The sequence below is a fragment of the Eubalaena glacialis genome, chromosome 12 (assembly GCF_028564815.1).
Source record: "Eubalaena glacialis isolate mEubGla1 chromosome 12, mEubGla1.1.hap2.+ XY, whole genome shotgun sequence".
Lineage (NCBI taxonomy): Eukaryota > Metazoa > Chordata > Mammalia > Artiodactyla > Balaenidae > Eubalaena > Eubalaena glacialis.
In genome coordinates, this window is record NC_083727.1 from 12,363,150 (window position 1) to 12,381,747 (window position 18,598).

General features: G+C 36.9%; 1 protein-coding gene across 7 annotated transcripts in view; it reads right to left on the reverse strand.

Moving 5' to 3' along the window:
• The window catches only part of SCAF8 (SR-related CTD associated factor 8), a 197,408-nt gene that overhangs the window by 154,813 nt on the left and 23,997 nt on the right, over nt 1-18,598 (reverse strand). For all 7 annotated transcript variants that reach the window (XM_061207514.1, XM_061207512.1, XM_061207513.1 and 4 more), the window contains 3 exons: nt 10,546-10,629; nt 6,768-6,812; nt 2,024-2,185 (listed from right to left, as the gene is read on the reverse strand). In XM_061207514.1, coding sequence (XP_061063497.1) covers nt 2,024-2,185; nt 6,768-6,812; nt 10,546-10,629 — 291 coding nt within the window. The remainder of the gene's footprint in view (nt 1-2,023; nt 2,186-6,767; nt 6,813-10,545; nt 10,630-18,598) is intronic.

Genomic DNA, 18,598 nt, shown 5'->3' on the forward strand with positions numbered 1-18,598 from the left:
GTTAATGAAAGCAATATTTAGCAGAAAGAAGGAAGGAATAGTAACTAGGTTTCTCCTACATGAACACTAATGAGATGGTTACAGTTAGCTGAAGAACTGTGTTACGGATTCTGAGGCTTAGCACTAAAGTTATATTTACTGTTGATTTTAATTTTATCTTTTAAAAAAGTAACTTCAAGAGAAAATCCCTATCTTATGTGACTTTAAAAAAATTTTTCATTTTAAAACTATCTAAGAACAAGAAAGGGTATTTCCTCACATAAGAATTTAACCAAATTTACTTTCTGCCACCACTGTTCAGCATATAAAAGTTCTGTAAACAGCAGTATTAGTTACTGACTACTGTAATGCTACTTAACTCCAGTAGAATAATTTAAATGACAGAGGCTGAAATTAAGTATTAAAAAGAGCCTTTTGTTAAATAATCTATTTTGTAATAGTAAAATAAGGAATTTTTAAGAATATCTGGTTCACCTTTAAATCACTCACAATATTATATCGACATATTTTCAAACTATGTCCAAGCTAAATTAACATGCAAATTTTTGTATTTCAAATGAAGCATAAGAAAGTTACACAAAGAATGCTTCATATCTTCTAACTATTTTTCCTAAGATGTGGGCACTAAGAAAGTGCCTTATATTTTTTTGCTTTACATAAAAAAATCTTCCAGTTCCCAAGATACTCATCAAGCACTAAAAGTAGTCCCTGTCTGGTAAGTATCATTCTATGTATCTACTTACACACAAACAAATAATGCCTCTCCTTTATGGAGTTTATGCACTGAGATTACAGTAGCAATGTAATCTTTCCTACTATGGTTGTTAAAAAAAATTCCTATATACTAAACTTTATTATAAATGAGAAACATTATTATTATGAAATCTACAAATTCAAGACTGACTTGTTCATTGTAACTGATAGAAATCCAAGTCCAAACTAGTGAAATTCCTAAATCAAAGTGTTTAAGTTACTTCAAAAAATGTTTATATAAAATTTCAAATGAGTTTTTTTAGGTGGGATTCTAAGGCATCTACTTTAAGTCTCAACTGTGATGGGTTACTTAAAAACTAGAAGCATTCTTTCTGCCTGCATAGAATTATCAATGTACCAAAGTTAATTAAAAGAAAAAAACCTGCTTCAAGAAGCATATCCAAGAACAGTTTACAAAGAATGATACAATGATAAATTTATCTCCATATCTATTATAACAAGACTTTTTTTGTTTCAAAACTGTACAATAGCTATTAATATAGTTATTAAAAATAAAAACTACCTAATCTTGTACTTGAGGGAAGGTAAAAGATTTGTGGTGAGCTTTTAAGTTTTGTGGCTCTTCCTTAGAGTAACAGTTAGTCTTCACCTGTTTGTTCCTTTTCCTACAAAATCAATACTGCAATCAACTCTGTCAGAAAAAGGACGCTAAATTTCCAAATCAACATCCAAGATACGTAACCTTCTACTATCTTTGAGCACCTATGAGGATAAACAGCGCCTTTTTATTCTCCCTCAGGTTCCAAAGCTTTTGTTTCATGTGGGATAGAATATTTATTCATTCAGATCGAGGAGACCCAGTAGTGTGGTTTCTAGCACGAAGAAAACTCTACCATGACAAAGGAATTTTGATATGCAGTTATTTTCTATTAATTATTTGGTAAATCCATTTTTCACAGACACTAAATAGGTAAATATCAGCTCATGTCAAATAATCAAAATTCTGAATTGGTTGTGCGTGTAAATAAATAAGATTTTAGAATAATTCCAAATGCTTATTAGCGCCAGTTTCTTTAATACCAACTGCTTCAATAAATTAAAAAGTAGCAAAATCAACTATATCTTTCCACTCTGTTTAAGAAAAGTCTAATAACAAAAAGGAACATGGAGAGTGCGATAACTAAATATTCAAATTCGGAATAACAAAGAGTAAACAATAACATAAAATGATAAAATTAAGATAATGTAAAGAGTCTCATTGAGACCAAAAAGGTAATTACTGTAGTGACTTAGAAAAAAGGCAGCATACCTTGTCGTCTCCAGGGCAACGATATAAATTCTGGAAAGTGCTAATGATGTTATTACTAAATCTGGGTGCGAACACATCCTTTTCTTGACCAAACTGATGTCGAGATTGTCGTACAATAGAGTCAATAACATAAAGTCCAGGTACCTTGTATTCTGGTTTACACTGAAGAAAAAAAGAAGAGTGGGAAGGGAAGCAAATGAGAAGGTTAAAATTCTTGATATACAAATGTCACCATAAATCCTATACAAACACAAAAACACTGCTCATGCTGAGGTGATGAACATTCGAGGTTGACTATGCCACACCTTCTGTCTCTGGAATGGCATTTGAAAGAATCTACTTTGGCTACTCTACATATGTAGTTCAACTGCCAATCACCTAAGTTCTGAAATAGCACTGAGTAACTGGCTTGAACAATAAAAAACAAAAGGTAAGGTACTGTTATAATAAAAAAAAAAAATTGTTTAATGATTTTGAAAAGCCAAATAAAAGGAAGCAGCAAATTCAGGAAAGAAAAGCACTGGTAAAAGCATTGCCAACATGCCTTAGACTTCGTCTGAAACATATAGGGAAAGGATTTCTGCACTAATGAAGGAACAAATCAAATGACAAATTATAACATTCCAAACACAATGAACCCAAAGTTTCAAAACTTTTCTCAAATACCACACCTATACAAAAGACAAGACACTACCATTATGATTCTAGGAATCTATCCTATGAAAACATTTTTTAGCTACTCCACTGATCAATGTTTCTCAACCTTATCCATGACCCAACCTGAAGAACATGAAAGTCTACTTTCCTGAGCACAAGAAGAATCCTTTCACTATCAAGCTCACTGCTTCGACTTCTTCCATATCCAGAAGCATAAGAACACCCGCCTCCCAAACATATACTGATTAAAATGAAATTATGGCTGCAAAAAGCAGGTTCAAATTCTGGGTGTAATTAGGTAAGTATTTCACCCAAAGTAATTTCATAGAAATCATATATATGGACTAAATCAAAACTGCATTCTTGAAAAACTTCCTGGAAACCCAAGGACCAGTGGGTAAAGGATCCTCAATCCACGTCCAACACACACATACATGTTTCTAAACAGGATTTTCAGTCAAGACAATGAGTGATTTCATTCTGCAAAAAGACTAGATGATTCTTCATTTGTTCCTTCAAATCCCTTTTAAGAACCTTCTCTTTAAGGTCATTATTAAGAAAATGAAGAGACCTTTAGCACCAATTCACAAGTATCTACAGCAAGGTTCTGGCTGTTTAGTACTTGAAACATTTAATAAAAGGGCAGTAATGCTGGTGACTGGACATTAAAGTTTTAGGTTTAACCTACCAGAAAGGTTCAAAACTGTCTGCTCTGTTGAAAGTTATTGTTTTAAAAGTCTGAAATAGTTTCTTCCCTCATGTTCCCCCCAAATCTAGCATATCTGTCCCTCAGTTCATATATCTGGCCAAGGCTATTTTCCTTTGGCTACCATACATTCAAAGAAATATTTACCTAGCCAGGCAAATAATACATCCAGTAAAGAAAATAAAATTTTTTAAATTTAATGAAAAGCAAGACATCTCTGTTAAAAATCATCTATTTCCCAATGCCGAAAACACAGATAAAATAATCTGATATATAATCTATTACTTTATAGAAATGATTATCTTGAGACTAAGGCTAAATAAAATTTATAAGTTGCTGGTAAGAGTTATTAAAATTAATACTGAATGGTAAGTAATAAAAGCGATTAATGCAGTGAGTTTTTTTTTTTTTTTTTTTTAAATTTATTTATTTATATTTATTTTTGGCTGCGTTGGGTCTTCGTTTCTGTGCGAGGGCTTTTCCAGTTGCGGCGAGCGGGGGCCACTCTTCATCGCGGTGCGCGGGCCTCTCACTATCGCGGCCTCTCCCGTTGCGGAGCACAGGCTCCAGACGCACAGGCTCAGTAGTTGTGGCTCACGGGCTTAGTTGCTCCGCAGCATGTGGGATCTTCCCAGACCAGGGCTCGAACCCGTGTCCCCCGCATCGGCAGGCAGACTCCCAACCCCTGCGCCACCAGGGAAGCCTGCAGTGAGTTTTGTTTAAACAAATACACCTTTTCTTTGATTTATAATAAAAACTCAATTATAAACTCACAATGCATAAGAATCATGAGTACATAACACAATAAATGGGCCTTCCTCGCCTACTGTGAAGATTCCAAAGCTTCAAAAATGTTAGCAGTTTTAGTATTAAGCTATAAAGATAATTCTTCTTCCACAATATCTTTAGAAACACTATATTAACATGTTATGGTACAGAATTTCCTTCACTGATAGACTAGGCATTTTTATGTGTCTGCCACATAAAATGGCAAAAAAAAATTATGTATGATTTAAATGTTGGAGAAGTTTTAAAATTACAATATTTGGTAAACTTAGCTAAGTCACCAACTAGAAACTTGAGAGAAGAATTAAGACCAAAAAATCTGAAATGTTTTCAATCTCTTTTTCAAGTTCTAGCAGTACTGAAAACACAAGAATTCCTAAGACTCCAATGTCATGAGGTATTCTTTACACTTTGAATAACAATTGTGGCTGTACGAACAAAGGACTAAATGATGCTGACAGTAGCATATAAGAAAAGAGGGCTGTCTCAGGAAACAGTTATACCTAATATCAAACGAATTCTCACAGTGAATAGTGCATACTTCCAACAGAAGGAAAGGAAAAGGAACCATTCTGAGACAGCCAGAGCATTCAGTTCTTAACAAGGTCTTCTCTCAGGAGAAACTTTTTAACCAGAGCCTAACTTGCCGAGGTTTTATCAGAGCCTAACTAACCCACACTTAGGGAAACAGGACCTGCATTTCAACAAGATCTCTAGGTAATTCCTGTGCACAAAAATAGTTTAAGAAGCACTGTTTAGACACTGAACCTTTTTAAAAAGATTTTTAAAAGCTTTAGAACAATGAAATTTTCCAATCACCAACACTTGTATTTTCTAGTTGGATTTACCTAAAACACAGCATACGTGTTATTTTACCCCATGCCTTAAGCTTCAATTCATGAGTTGTTCACCTCAAAATATGTTTTACCAATACTTTAAGTTTTGAGAGAACAAGACTTTAAGAGGAAAAAAGCTGAATCACATAAAGGTTAACTGATTTATTCAAGATTATCTAGCCGGTTTAGTGACACAGTAATATCACTTTGATTCATGCTCCAGTCAACTATTTTCGTTCAAGAAACACACTGCAACCTTGCCAAGTCCTTAATGCCATTTACCTCTGACCCCCAAACTGGTTCTGCTTACATCTAGGCATGAACAACGGGCAGAATACAAAACCTAAATTCAATTACAGATTTCCTACAGTATAATTTTACAAGTTATAAAAGTTACGTACTCCTGCCAAAAAAACGTGGCACAAATAGGGCACTGATCACAAAGAAGGGGCAAAGAAATATAATCTAGTCACCTCGGGCCCTGGTTACAAAAAAAATTATTAAGTGTATGCCAAACAGCTGTTTTCAACTTCATCTCCCTCTGCTTACCCTGGAAAATGGAACTTCAGGTCTATATAATAAGATGTAGGATGTGTAATGCCCTAATGGATGAGACAAAATGAATCAGCAGAAGGAAAGTGGCTGGTATTTTTACTACATTTTACTACATCTTATCTAAAAGGAAGACTGCTCTCTAAGCATTCAGCTTCAAATAACAAGGGAGAATTTCTTTAAAGGCTATAAAAAATAATGAATCTATAATTTCATTAAAAATCAGTCATGGGGCTTCCCTGGTGGTGCGGTGGTTGAGAATCTGCCTGCTAATGCAGGGGACACGGGTTCGAGCCCTGGTCTGGGAAGATCCCACATGCCGCAGAGCAACTGGGCCCGTGAGCCACAACTGAGCCTGCGCATCTGGAGCCTGTGCTCCGCAACAGGAGAGGCCACGATAGTGAGGCCCGCGCACCGCAATGAAGAGTGGCCCCCGCTTGCCGCAACTAGAGAAAGCCCTCGCACAGAAATGAAGACCCAACACAGCCAAAAATAAATAAATAAATTAATTAATTAATTTAAAAAAAAACCACAAATGAGTTTAAAAAAAAAAATAATCAATCATATTGGGGGGCTTCCCTGGTGGCACAGTGGTTAAGAATCCACCTGCCAATGCAGGGGACACGGGTTCAAGCCCTGGCCCGGGAAGATCCCACATGCCGCAGAGCAACTAAGCCCGTGCACCACAACTACTGAGCCTGCGCTCTACAGTCCACGAGCCGCAACTACTGAGCCCACGTGCCGCAACTACTGAAGCCCGCGTGCCTAGAGCCCGTGCTCCGCAACAAGAGAAGCCACCGCAATGAGAAGCCTGCGCGCCGCAACGAAGAGTAGTCCCCGCTCGCCGCAACTAGAGAAAGCCCGCGCGCAGCAACAAAGACCCAACACAGCCAAAAAATTAGTTAATTAATTAATTAACTAATTTTTAAAAAAATCAATCATATTGAAACATTTTCTTCAAGGGACGGATGCTCACTATGGCAACGCAAATTAACAAAAACATCTATCTGAAAGCTTTTGTTTTTAGAATTATCCAAAAAGCACTTTCATTTTATTTCTTAATCAGATATTAAAACAAATGGAATCACTTTTGAACAGTCCATCAAAACAATTTAAACTTGGGTATTTGATTTAAAAGAGAAGAGCGCAGGCCATTCATCTATAGTTACAGAACATTTAGCATATAGATAGAAAATTATATACTTACTTTCTGAATGAATTTCTCAACACTCTGTACCACATGTTTATAGAACTAAAAGAAAAAAAAGAAATGTGGTTTTAAATGTTTGATTACAACTTTCCTGCTAAACATACGGTTTAACATAGCTTCAAAGGTCTATCAAAGCAATGAATTTTAATCATGAATTTTGATTAACTTCATGATTAAACTAGCTATGATTAGTAAAGGGTTCCTCAAGTAGGTATATGATCAGTATATCCAAAGTGTGTTACGTTAACACAGATACAAAAGAATTCTATTACAGTCTTTAAGAAAGCAAACTTTCACAAATAGTTAGGTTGACAGCAAAATACTGGTGGTAACACACTGGTAGATGTACATTCTTCCTTCCTGGAAAAAAAGTAAAGATCTCCTTTAGTATCGTTTTATTGGCTAAATTAGGTTAGTACTAGAAAAATCAAGTAACTGAAAATAAAGAGCATTAATAAATGTGTGCAAGGGAGATGTTTTCAACTTCATTATCTTCTTCTGCTTCTCCTGGAAAGTGGAACTGCAAGTATATATAACAAAACACAGAGATGTATAATGTTCTAATGGATCAGCCAAAATGAATCAGCAGGAAGAGAAGTGAGCACACACATTAAAAATTAGAAATGGGCTTCTATCAATTATGTGAAAACTTAGATATAAGTTTTATGAAACAACACTATGAATAAACCTGAAAATAAGTAAGACGAAATTTACAGGTTAAACAAAAATTATCTGGAATTTGTACCTAATTTAATTTTAATAGCTCAATGGCAACTGCACAATCAGCACATTTCTGTTTAAAAAACTATCTTGAATTGTACTTCTATTTATATTTCTGATCTCATGAATTATGCTCTTAAGGGACATCCCCTGAGACTGAAGAGACACAAGAACTTTCAACTGAACTGCAGCAAGAAATCCAACATTTATAAAGTCAAAAACAAAGGAAAACCAGGACTTCCTTGGTGGTGCAGTGGTTAAGACTCCACGCTCCCAATGCAGGGGGCCCAGGTTTGATGCCTGGTCAGGGAACTAGATCCCACGTGCATGCTGCAACTAAGAGTTCGCATGCCGCAACTAAGACCTGGCATGCATGCATGCATGAATAAATAAATAAATAAATGTATATAAAAAGGCGTATTTTAAAAAAAAAGGAAAATCTCATTATTCATATTCACCAAATCAAAATCTACAATAAAAGTTTCCTTACTACAAAGTAACAGTTTATGCTACAGTTTAAGTTACTTAAGTAAAAAAAAGCCAAACAACTACTTAAAAGTTATTAGGCACTTTATAAGTAACTAAACATTTAAAATCAATATATAAATATAATAGTAATTACACACTGAGTGGTTTTTAATAAATAATAATTTTTCTGGAAGACATCTTGGCAGTGCTTCTTGCTTCTAGTTACTTCATGTACTACATGTAATTCAGAGTAAAACAACTTACTGTTAATTCAAAGATTCTCAACTCACATAGGCCTTCTTCCACAATAGGTTATCAGAGGTTTTGTTGACAGTGTGCAATGTTAACAAGCAGCCAGAAAAATAATCATGTCTCTAAACATTGACAGAAAGCCAATGACTTACCTTAATATGAAACACAATATCATCTAAATCTGATTTAAAAGACAGTTCAAATATCAACTTACATATGTATCAAATGCAGTTTAAATTAATACAGTACTGCAAAACAGTTGGTCTGAACTCTTCAAAAATGTCAATGTAATGAAAAAGAAAACAAAAACAAAACAAAGCAAAAAGGCTGGGTGACAGGATAAATAAATGACAGGATCTCGACTGGATCCTGAAAATGCACAGGTGCAGGTGCTAAAGTTAATACTGAGACAACTGGTAAATGAAAGTGTAGATTATATATTAGATAATAATATTATATCAAAGTGAAATTTCTTGCACATGATGTGTATTTGGTTACCTAGGAAATCTCTTTGCTTTAGGACATTCAAATTCAAGTATTTGGGGACTACGTGCTATTCTCAATGAACACTGAAACGAACTCTCAAATGATTCAGCCAAAAAAACGTGAAAGTGTGTATGTACGTGCTTCAGTGTGTGTGTGTGGGTGTACGTGCATGCGCGTGTGTAGAAATAAACCAAATGTAGCAAGATATTAACACCTGGTGAATCTAAGAGGCTATGTGTTGCTCATTATATTTTGCAACATATTTGTGTTTTTTCAAAATTAAAAACATTAAGACAGTACCAATAAATCAAAATAGTACAGTATAACATGTTTAGACTCTTGAGAGAAAATCAAAATCTAGCTGTTTTTATTCTGACTGTTGCAAATTACTTCTCTTAGACCCTTCCAACATCTGAAAAGTGGAAATAATGTTAATACCTATTCCTTAAAGAGTCTTCTAATTAAAAAGTATTCTGTTCAACAAAAGGTTATATTAAATGCATCAATTATTAATTTTCACCGAATAAAAATGATAATAATATACACGTTCACATACTCTCAGGATCATGACCATAAAAATCAGATCACAATGAAGAAGAGTATAAAGCAAGCAGAAGAGACTGACATTCTATGTTGCGTCTATCAGGTAAACTGAAAAATCACTTCTTTGAAGAATTCTCTACCTTAAATGTGTTTACTGGTCACTGTCCTTATCCCCTCTTTGATATTCTGCACATAAATACAGGGATTTGAACTATAATACTGTCAGATATTAATTATAAGTTTGAAAACTAAGTTTGGGGCATTAGAACACTGCAAAATCAACTACCTAAATTTTCTCCTAGTAGTGATTCTCTGTAAAGAAGAATTTGTTAAATCTAACAGATAATGCTATTAGTCAAAGACAATTTATTCAGGGAATTCCCTGGTGGTCCAATGGTTAGGACTAGGCGCTTTCACTGCCGGGGCCTGGGTTTGATCCCTGATCGAGGAACTAAAATCCCGTAAGCAGCGAAGTGTGGCCAAAAACAAACAAACAAAAAAGACGACTTACTTCAATAATGGTGCTTCTGGTTATGAGCTATTGCTCAGAGTAGGAAAACATATCACCAAATATCTATAGGTTAATACCTACTTAATTAAAAATAAGCACTCACTCATTCTCAATTTTAACAACCCTACTAGAGCAGGGAGTCTTAGCTTTGGGGACAAGAACATTTTGGAAAGATGTCTATGGTCGAGCTTCATAAGGTCCCTAAAACCAAGAAATTTTATGCAAAATTCTGTACATATGTGTATTTCTCTAGAGATGACCCAACCTTTTCCTGAGATTTTCAGAAGTATCCATAAGTCAAAACCACTGTTATCAGAACAATGGCTAAATACCTATGGCCTCTTCCCACAGTTTAAATGTCCTATGTACAATGAAGCCCAATTATTTTCCATAATGGCCCATTTTTAAATCTATAATACAATCAGTAAGAAAAAGAATACATTAATTTTTTTAAAGAAACCTTTTCTTAACTCGTATTTCAAGATTCTGTAAAGTCAGTGTGACAAATAACAATGTTAAACACATTCTCCACAATGTGGCTACATCTAAAATCTTACCTAAGAAAAATAAGGGAAAATGATTGCTTCCAAGTTTAAGGAAGAGTATTTATCAAGATATTAAGTGTTTATCTCTAGGTGAGAGAGTTTGCAGCTGACAGATTTTCATTTTTGTGTTTTTTCCCTTGAACATGTACTAACTCTGAAAAGAGGAAATAATCTATAAAAATCATCTCTCCTCCAAAATATTAGTGTAGTATTTCCTTTGAAAAACACAAGAGTAAAATGTGTTACTCACCTTAATAGCTTTGATGGCTGCTTTAGTAATTTGCGTCATTTTCGCTTTAGAAATGGGTGGCTTGTAGTCATTCAGGGAATACAACTGATGAAAAAGAAGAACAAATTTTAAACACAGCAAAACTAATGGTCTCTACGCAATTACATGAAATTACCAACCATTTCTATTTTTATATCCTCAATGAAATTAAAGTGCTGCTTTTCTTTCAAAAATCAAGTTCAACATTATTAACCATCAAGCAAATACAAATCAAAACCACAATGAGATTATCACTTTACACTTACTTGCTTATAATCAAAAAGACAAGTGTTAGCAAGGATGTAGAGAAATGAACCCTTATCCACATTACTAATGGGAATGTAAAATGGTGCAGCAGCTTTGGAAGACATTTCGGCAGTTTTTCAAAAAATGAAAAATAATATGTAATATGACCCAGCAATTCCACTCCCAGGTATATACCCAACACAGGTGAAATTATACGTTCCCATAAAAACTTGTACACAAACGGTCACTGCAGCATTATTCATAAAAAATTCATTTAAAAAGTGGAAACCACCTAAATGTCCATCAACTGAGGAATGGATAAACAAAATTTTTTCTACCCATTCAATGAAATATTAGCCATGAAAATGGAATGAAGTACTGATACATGCTACAACATGGATGAACCTTGAAAACATGCTCAGTTTAAAAAGCCATATTTAAAACATGCTACAGAATTGCATTTACACGAAATGTCCAGAAAAGGCAAATCTATTGGTGACTGTCTACAGCTGGGGGAGCTGGGGAGAAATGAGGAGTGATAACTAATGAGTAAAGCATGTTTTTTAGGTGACGAAAATATTCTAAAATTGACTGTGGTGATGACTGCACAACCATACTAAAAACCACTGAATTATACACTTTCAATTGGTTAATTGTGTGGTATGTGAATTATATCTCAATATAATTGTTTTTAGAAGTCAAGGGATCTAATGTTTAGCAATAATCCCACCCCCCCGCCCCAAATTTTTGTTTCATGATTTCTCATATACGCAAAGGATAATAATACTGCTCAGAGAGAAAACGGATAAAGACAAGGTGGGGAAATCAGGCAAAAGACAAATAACTAAGCTTAAATAAATACTGATGAAAACTGGTACTAAATGATGCTGGGAATTTAACTGCAATGCTATAAGATATTAACTAGAAGCCTGGAAACTAAGCTTTGGCCCTCAGAACGTCGCAAAAACAACTTGAACAGACTTTCAAAGCAACTCAAAACAACACTGGTTGGTTAAACAACTAGGGAGCCCTCTATGGCAGGGGTCCCCCACCCCCGGGGCGGGACTGCAGTGGTCCGCGGCCTGTTAGGAACTCGGCCGCGCAGCAGGAGGCGAGCGGCGGAGCTCCAGCCGCTGCTCCCCGTCACTCCCGTTCCCGCCTGAACCATCCATCCCGGCCCCCCGACCCCGTCCACAGAAAAACCGGCTTCCACGAACCCAGTCCCTGGTGCCAAAAAGGCTGGGGACCGCTGCTCTATAGCCTTTGCTCCAGCAGCCCTTATAACCTATTCATCATTGAATTCTATTGATTTTTACCCAGTTTCTTCCATGTGTGTCTACTCTTCTTCCTCCAACCACCACCATGACCACAGTCCAAATTACCTTCATCTCGCACATTGAGATGGCATGTCTATCTTTTCAAAAACTAATCTGATCAGGTGACTGATACTCACCTACTTCCTCTACCACCCTAAAAAGTTCAATGACTTCCCACTCTTTGGAGATACACAAAAATCTACACATACAAGGCCCTTGCCTGATCTAATTCCTGTCTACCTTTCCAGTCTCATCTCACACCATGCTCCTCTCCCCAGCTCTCTGCCCTAGGCACAATGGTCTTTTTTCAGTTCCCTGACACAGAGCCTTTAAAAATGGGCTTGTTTCCTCTATTTGGAATAGAACTAGGGCCTCCCTACTAGTTTATGCATACTCGTTCATCTTAGTTAAAGCATCACCTAATGAGGAAAGCCTTACCTACATCTCCCCAACCAGAGCTATACCACCTTTTATACCCTCATTGTACTGTCACTCACCTTTGAAGCATTCATCACAGAATTTGACACTTACTTGCATGATTATTTAACTAATATTTGATTTTTAAAAGGACTGTCCCAAAGGGTGACAAAGACTGACATCCTTGAGACAAAGGATATAAGTTCCTTTAATGCAGTTTAAGCAATAAGACGTTAACTGAACACCAAGAGCTGTCCAAACTGAAATCAACCTTGGGAGAAGTATAAACGTCTTTCCCTTTAAGTTCCCACAGAGGTGTCCACTTGTTGATGATATTGCCCAACCGGGGTTAGGATCCCATCAGATCCTTTAAGAAGCTACCTCTGTCAAACTCACAGGGAATTTTAATATACTCATGGCCTCAATTCCTACCTGTTTTAGAAAATCTAACTGTATGCCAATCACCTCACTAGGTGCAAAATAACATGAACACGGTGTTTTCAGCAAGCTGTGTAAAGCAAAGGTCAATTTCCCAGAAGTTCTTAGCAGGCCCAGACTGCAGCCCATCTGAGATCCAGACCTGCCCTCTCCTACTAAAGAATAAGCTCTAAAAAGAGAAACTGCCTTTTTTGCTTAGATTTTTTCCCCCCCCTTGTCCAAACTGTATCCTCAGTGTCTGGCAGAGAATAAGAATTTGTTGAGAATAAGAATTCGTTAAAAATAAATTAAAATGAACAAATACATATAAGACACAGCATTGTACAAGCTTTGCACAGAAAGACCTGGATTTTAATTCCAACTATGTTACCTTATTACAAAGTTGCTAAACCTCTGAACCTTAGTTTTCTCATTTAGAAAACAGAAGCAATACTCATTTCACAGAAACATTGCATATAAAGCTTTTAGAACACACTTAAGTCACTCAACAGGGTTAGTCATTATTAAATTAAAATCCTTCTCTTTGGAGGCATTCTCCATTTAAATGAATAATATTAAAGTATGCATCAAACATTTATTCATTGAGGTACCTGAAGGTACATTCCATAGTAATTTATATGACTGGGGCAATGAAGAGGCACCAGGGTCTTCCTATAGTTGACAATACATTACTTCTTTCATTTTGTGTGGTAAAGCCCTAAAGTTTCAATCAAGCACTAGCCCATATTCTAGCAGATCAAAAGCTTTGCTCTCTTTCTTCCTTCCTTTTTTTTGGCGGGGGAGGTGTTGGGAGAATGAGGTAGGGGAAATATAACTTAGACTTGTAAAACATTTCAACAGCACAAAAAGTCAGCTCTTATCAGAGACCCTCTTTATTTTTTTTCAATTTATTTATTTACTTTTATTTATTTGGCTGTGTCAGGTCTTAGTTGCGGCACTTGGGGTCTTCGCTGCAGCATGCAGGATCTTTCATTATGGTGTGCAGGCTCCAGATCGCGGGGGCTCAGTAGCTGCAGTGCACGGATTTAGCTGCCCCTCGGCATGTGGGATCTTAGTTCCCCGATCAGGGCTTGAACCCGTGTCCCCTGCGTCGGAAGGTGGATTCTTATCCACTGCACTAACAGGGAAGTCTGAAAGACCCTCTTTTTAATATGCAGAAACTTAAGGTATTACTTAGAAAAATACTAAGCAATTAAGTACTTTTCAAAGGCCCACTGAATACATGTGCTTCCAACTAACCATTTATCTAGATTCTCTAAAATCTCATTTCTTTATTAAATCTGACAGCCAGAAAAGAGGCACAGATCACTTCATCTAATTCTTCACAGAATGCCTTTACTAAAATTTAATGAAGTCCCAGTCCTGACGTGTCCTTCCTTTGGCTACTCAAGACTTATGGATTCAAAGGAAAGATACTAAACAACAGCCTGGGTTTTCAGTCTAACTCATTCATTCTTTTGTTTTTCAACTCCTTTCAGTTACACTGAAGAGTGCTCTTTCCATCAGTAACATTTAAATTTTCTATTCTATCACTTGTAGGTACCACATGAAATGCACATTTCTAGATCTGAAAACAACTTCAAATCAAATCAGTTTCTAATGGCTTCAATCAAGGTTTGAGAAATCTTTAACCTAAACGGAGATTTCTCAGTGGCTGCTGGCTACTCCCCCAAAAAACTCACTTCTAATAAAGAGTTTTTAAGTTGTCCATTATTGATTACGCCAGGGGTCAGCACAGTAAATATTTTAGGCTTTGGAGGCTACACAGTTGCTACCGCACAACAGGCATATTTCATTTCACCGTGCTGTGCAGACGACGCGTTTTTTAGCATACTGAAGGTTGTGGCAACCCTGTGTCAGTGAAGGGTGCAGGGTGACAGACCTCTTGCACCAGTCAAGTTGTGAATACAAAGGAAAAGGTCTTGAAGGAAATTAAAAGTGCTATTCCAGTGAATACGTGAATGATGAGCCAGCAAAGCAGCCTTACTGCTGATATGGAGAAAGTTTTAGTGGTCTGGATAGAAGATTAAACCAGACACCACATTCCCTTAAGCCAAAGCCAAATCCAGAGCCAGTCCCTAACTCTCTTCAATTCTCTGAAGGCCGAGAGAGGAGAGGAAACTGCAGAAGAAAAGTGTGAAGCTGGCAGAGGTGTTCCATGACATTGAAGGAAAGATGCCATCTTCTCCACAACATAAAAGTGTAAGGAGAAGCAGCAAGTTATCCAGAAGAGATCTAGCTCAGATAATTAATGAAAGTGGCTACACTAAACAACAGATTTTCAACGTAGACAAAATAGCCTTATGTTGGAAGAAGATGCCATGTAGGACTTTCTGGCTAGAGAGGAGAAGTCAATGCCTGGTTTCAAAGTTTCAAAGGACAGGCTGACTCTCCTGTTAGGGGCTAATGCAGCTGGTGACTAGCTGAAGCCAATGCTCATTTACCATTGTGGAAATCCTACCACCTTGAAGAATATGCTCAATCTACTATGTCTGTGCTCTCTAAATGGAACAAGAAAACCTGGATGACAGCACATCTATTTACAAGATGGCATACTGAATATTTTAAGCTCACTGTTGAGACCTACTACTCAGAAAAAGAAAATTCCTTTCAAAATATTACTGCTCACTGACAATGCACCTGGTCACCCCAGAGCTCTGATGGAGATGTACAATGAGATTAATGTTTTCATGCCTGCTAACACAACATCCATTCTGCAGCCCATGGATCAAGGTGTCATTTCAACTTTCAAGTCTTATTAAGAAATACATTTCGTAAGGTTATAGCTGCAACAGAGAGTGATTCTTCTGATGGACCTAGGCAAAGTAAATTGAAAACCTTCTGGAAAGGATTCACCATTCTTGATGCCATTGAGAATACTCATGATTCATGGGAAAGGGTCAAAATATCAACGTTAACAGGAGTTTGGAAGAAGCTGATTCCAACCCTCATGGTTGACTCTGAGGGGTTCAAGACTTCACTGAGGAAGTAACTGCAGATGTGGTAGAAATAGCAAGAGAAGTAGAATTAGAAGTGGAGCCTGAAGATGTGACTGAATTGCTGCAATCTCATGATAAAATTTTAAAGGATGAGAAGTTGCTTCTTACGGATGAGCAAAGAAAGTGGTTTCTTGAGACAGAATTCTATCCTGGTGAAGACGCTGTGAAGACTGCTGAAATGACCACAAAGGATACAGAATATTACATAAACGTGGTTGATAAGGCAGGATTTCGGAGGACTGACTCCAATGTGAAAGTTCTACTATGGAAAAATGCTTTTAAACAGCACTGCATTCTACAGAGAAATTGTTTGTAAAAGGAAGAATCAATCCATGCAGCAAAAACTTCACTGTTGTCTTAAGGAATTACCATGGCCATCCCAAACTTCAGCACCACCACCCTGATCAGTCAGCAGCCATCAACAGTGAGGCAAGACCCTCCACCAGCAAAAAGATTACAAGTCGCCAAAGGCTCAGATGATGGTATTTTTTAGCAGTAAGTTTTAAAAACAAAGGTATGTACATTTTTTAGACTGAACACTACTGCACACTAGTATAGGGTAAACATAACTTTTATATGTACTGGGAAAGCAAAAATTCATGTGACTCGCTTTATTGCAAAATTTGCTTTATTTTGGTGGTCTGGAACCAAACCCGAAACATCTGAGGTATGCCTGTACTCAGCACTACCCCTGTGTAAAGAAGCAGCCACAAACAATTCGTATATGAATGGGCAGGGTGTGTTCCAACATAACTTTTTTACAAAACCAGGTCAACCCGATATTGGGCAATTTTATTTCTCAATCCTACAAACATGCAACTTTGTTTACTTGTTTGTTTTTGGATAAACACGACACTCTCACGTCCTGCAAAGTGTATCCAGGCCTTTCCTCATCTATGCACTGAGTAAGGCTCATTACCCCAAATTTAACAAAATGTTGTACTTCATGCTTATTTCGAGCAAACTCTTCACTTCAAAAATTTTAGTGCCTTTCCCAATTTGAGCAATATTAAATGAATTCTACCATGACCCTGGAAGAGTGCAACAAAAAAACCTGCGACCTGACAAACCCAAGAGAACCATTAAACTGGGGTAAAATCTTGCTCATTTACAGATTAATCTTATGCCTTCAAGGTTGATTCTATGTCCAATACGAATTAACCTTAAGTGTGAACCTAAAATATTAATCAATCCAATTCATTTTTCTCTACAATGGTCCTTCAGGGCCTTGAGAGTACCAGAGTTAATTTAAGATCCTTCAAATCTCCTAAGAAATCAGACAATCACAAAGGTTCCTGTATCCAACACAATCTTGGTACTTTCAATTCAAGATAGCATGCTGACCACCTTTTCCTTTTCTTCTTCTTATTGGCAGGACAAAAAAGGAATAATTTTTTAAAGGTATTTAAAACTCACAATAAAAAGTAGAATGGGAATGGGAACAGAATAAGCAGACAAGAAAATTTCCAGAAAATGGAAATGTGGTAAGAGGACTGGTTAACTGACGAAACAAAGAGAAAACCACAAGCCCCAAAACACACAGATACGGCCAAAGAGGGAAATAACCTGCCCTGCAAAAATCCAGTCTCACCATTCAAAATCAAGGTATTCAGAGGGCAAGAGCAGCACAAGTGCACTAATGCCTCACCTACTGTTGCAAAATGTCACTGTCTAAAACTGACCATTAAAGAAACACATAAAAAATTACTGTTTAGTGATATGAAGGTTATCATCAGAAGAAGTGTTATGAATTAAAACACTGTTCTTTTTGGAGATCCAGCATAGGGTGAGAAGAAAGAGCTTCCAATAAAATCTCTTTTGTGCTTAAAAAGAAACTACATGCATACGTTATTTTGAAAAATGTAACATTACATTTTAATACAATCTTGTTTTAACTCCACTTGCCAACTCTGACCTTCTACAGTATATCTCTCCCCCAAAATTCATATGTTGAAGTCCCAATCCCTAACGTGACTGTGCAGTGACCACTGAACAATGCAAGAGTTAGGGGTGATGACCCTCCACATAGTCAAAAACCCACATATAACTTATAGGCAGCCCTCCATATCTACGGTTCTGCATCCGTGGATTCAACCAACCACGGGTTGTTTAGTACTGTAGCATTTACCATTGAAAAAATTCCACATATAAGTGAACCCTCACAGTTCAAACCCGTGTTGTTCAAGGGTCAACTGTATCTGAAAATAGGGCCTTTATGGAGGTATTGTATTTAAGGTTAAATGAGGTCATAAGAGTGAAGGCCTTATCCAATAAAATTACTGTCCTTCTAAGAAAAGACACCAGAGAACTAGCACCCCCTCACAGCCATGTGAAGACACACATGAGAAGGCTACAAGGCAACTAGGACCTGAGGGTGGCTGCTAGGAACTCCGAGAGACACCCAGCCCATAGCCAGCAAATAAAATGGAGACCTCAGTCCTACAATGGCAAGGAACTGTATTAAGCCAACAATTTGAATGAGCTGGGCAGAGGATCACAAATTTCAAATGAGAGCACAGCCTGCCTGGCTGACGCCTTGATTTCAGCCTCGTGAGCCCATCAGCAGAGGACCCAGCTAACCAGTGCCTGATCCTGACCCACAGAAATTGTGAAATAAGT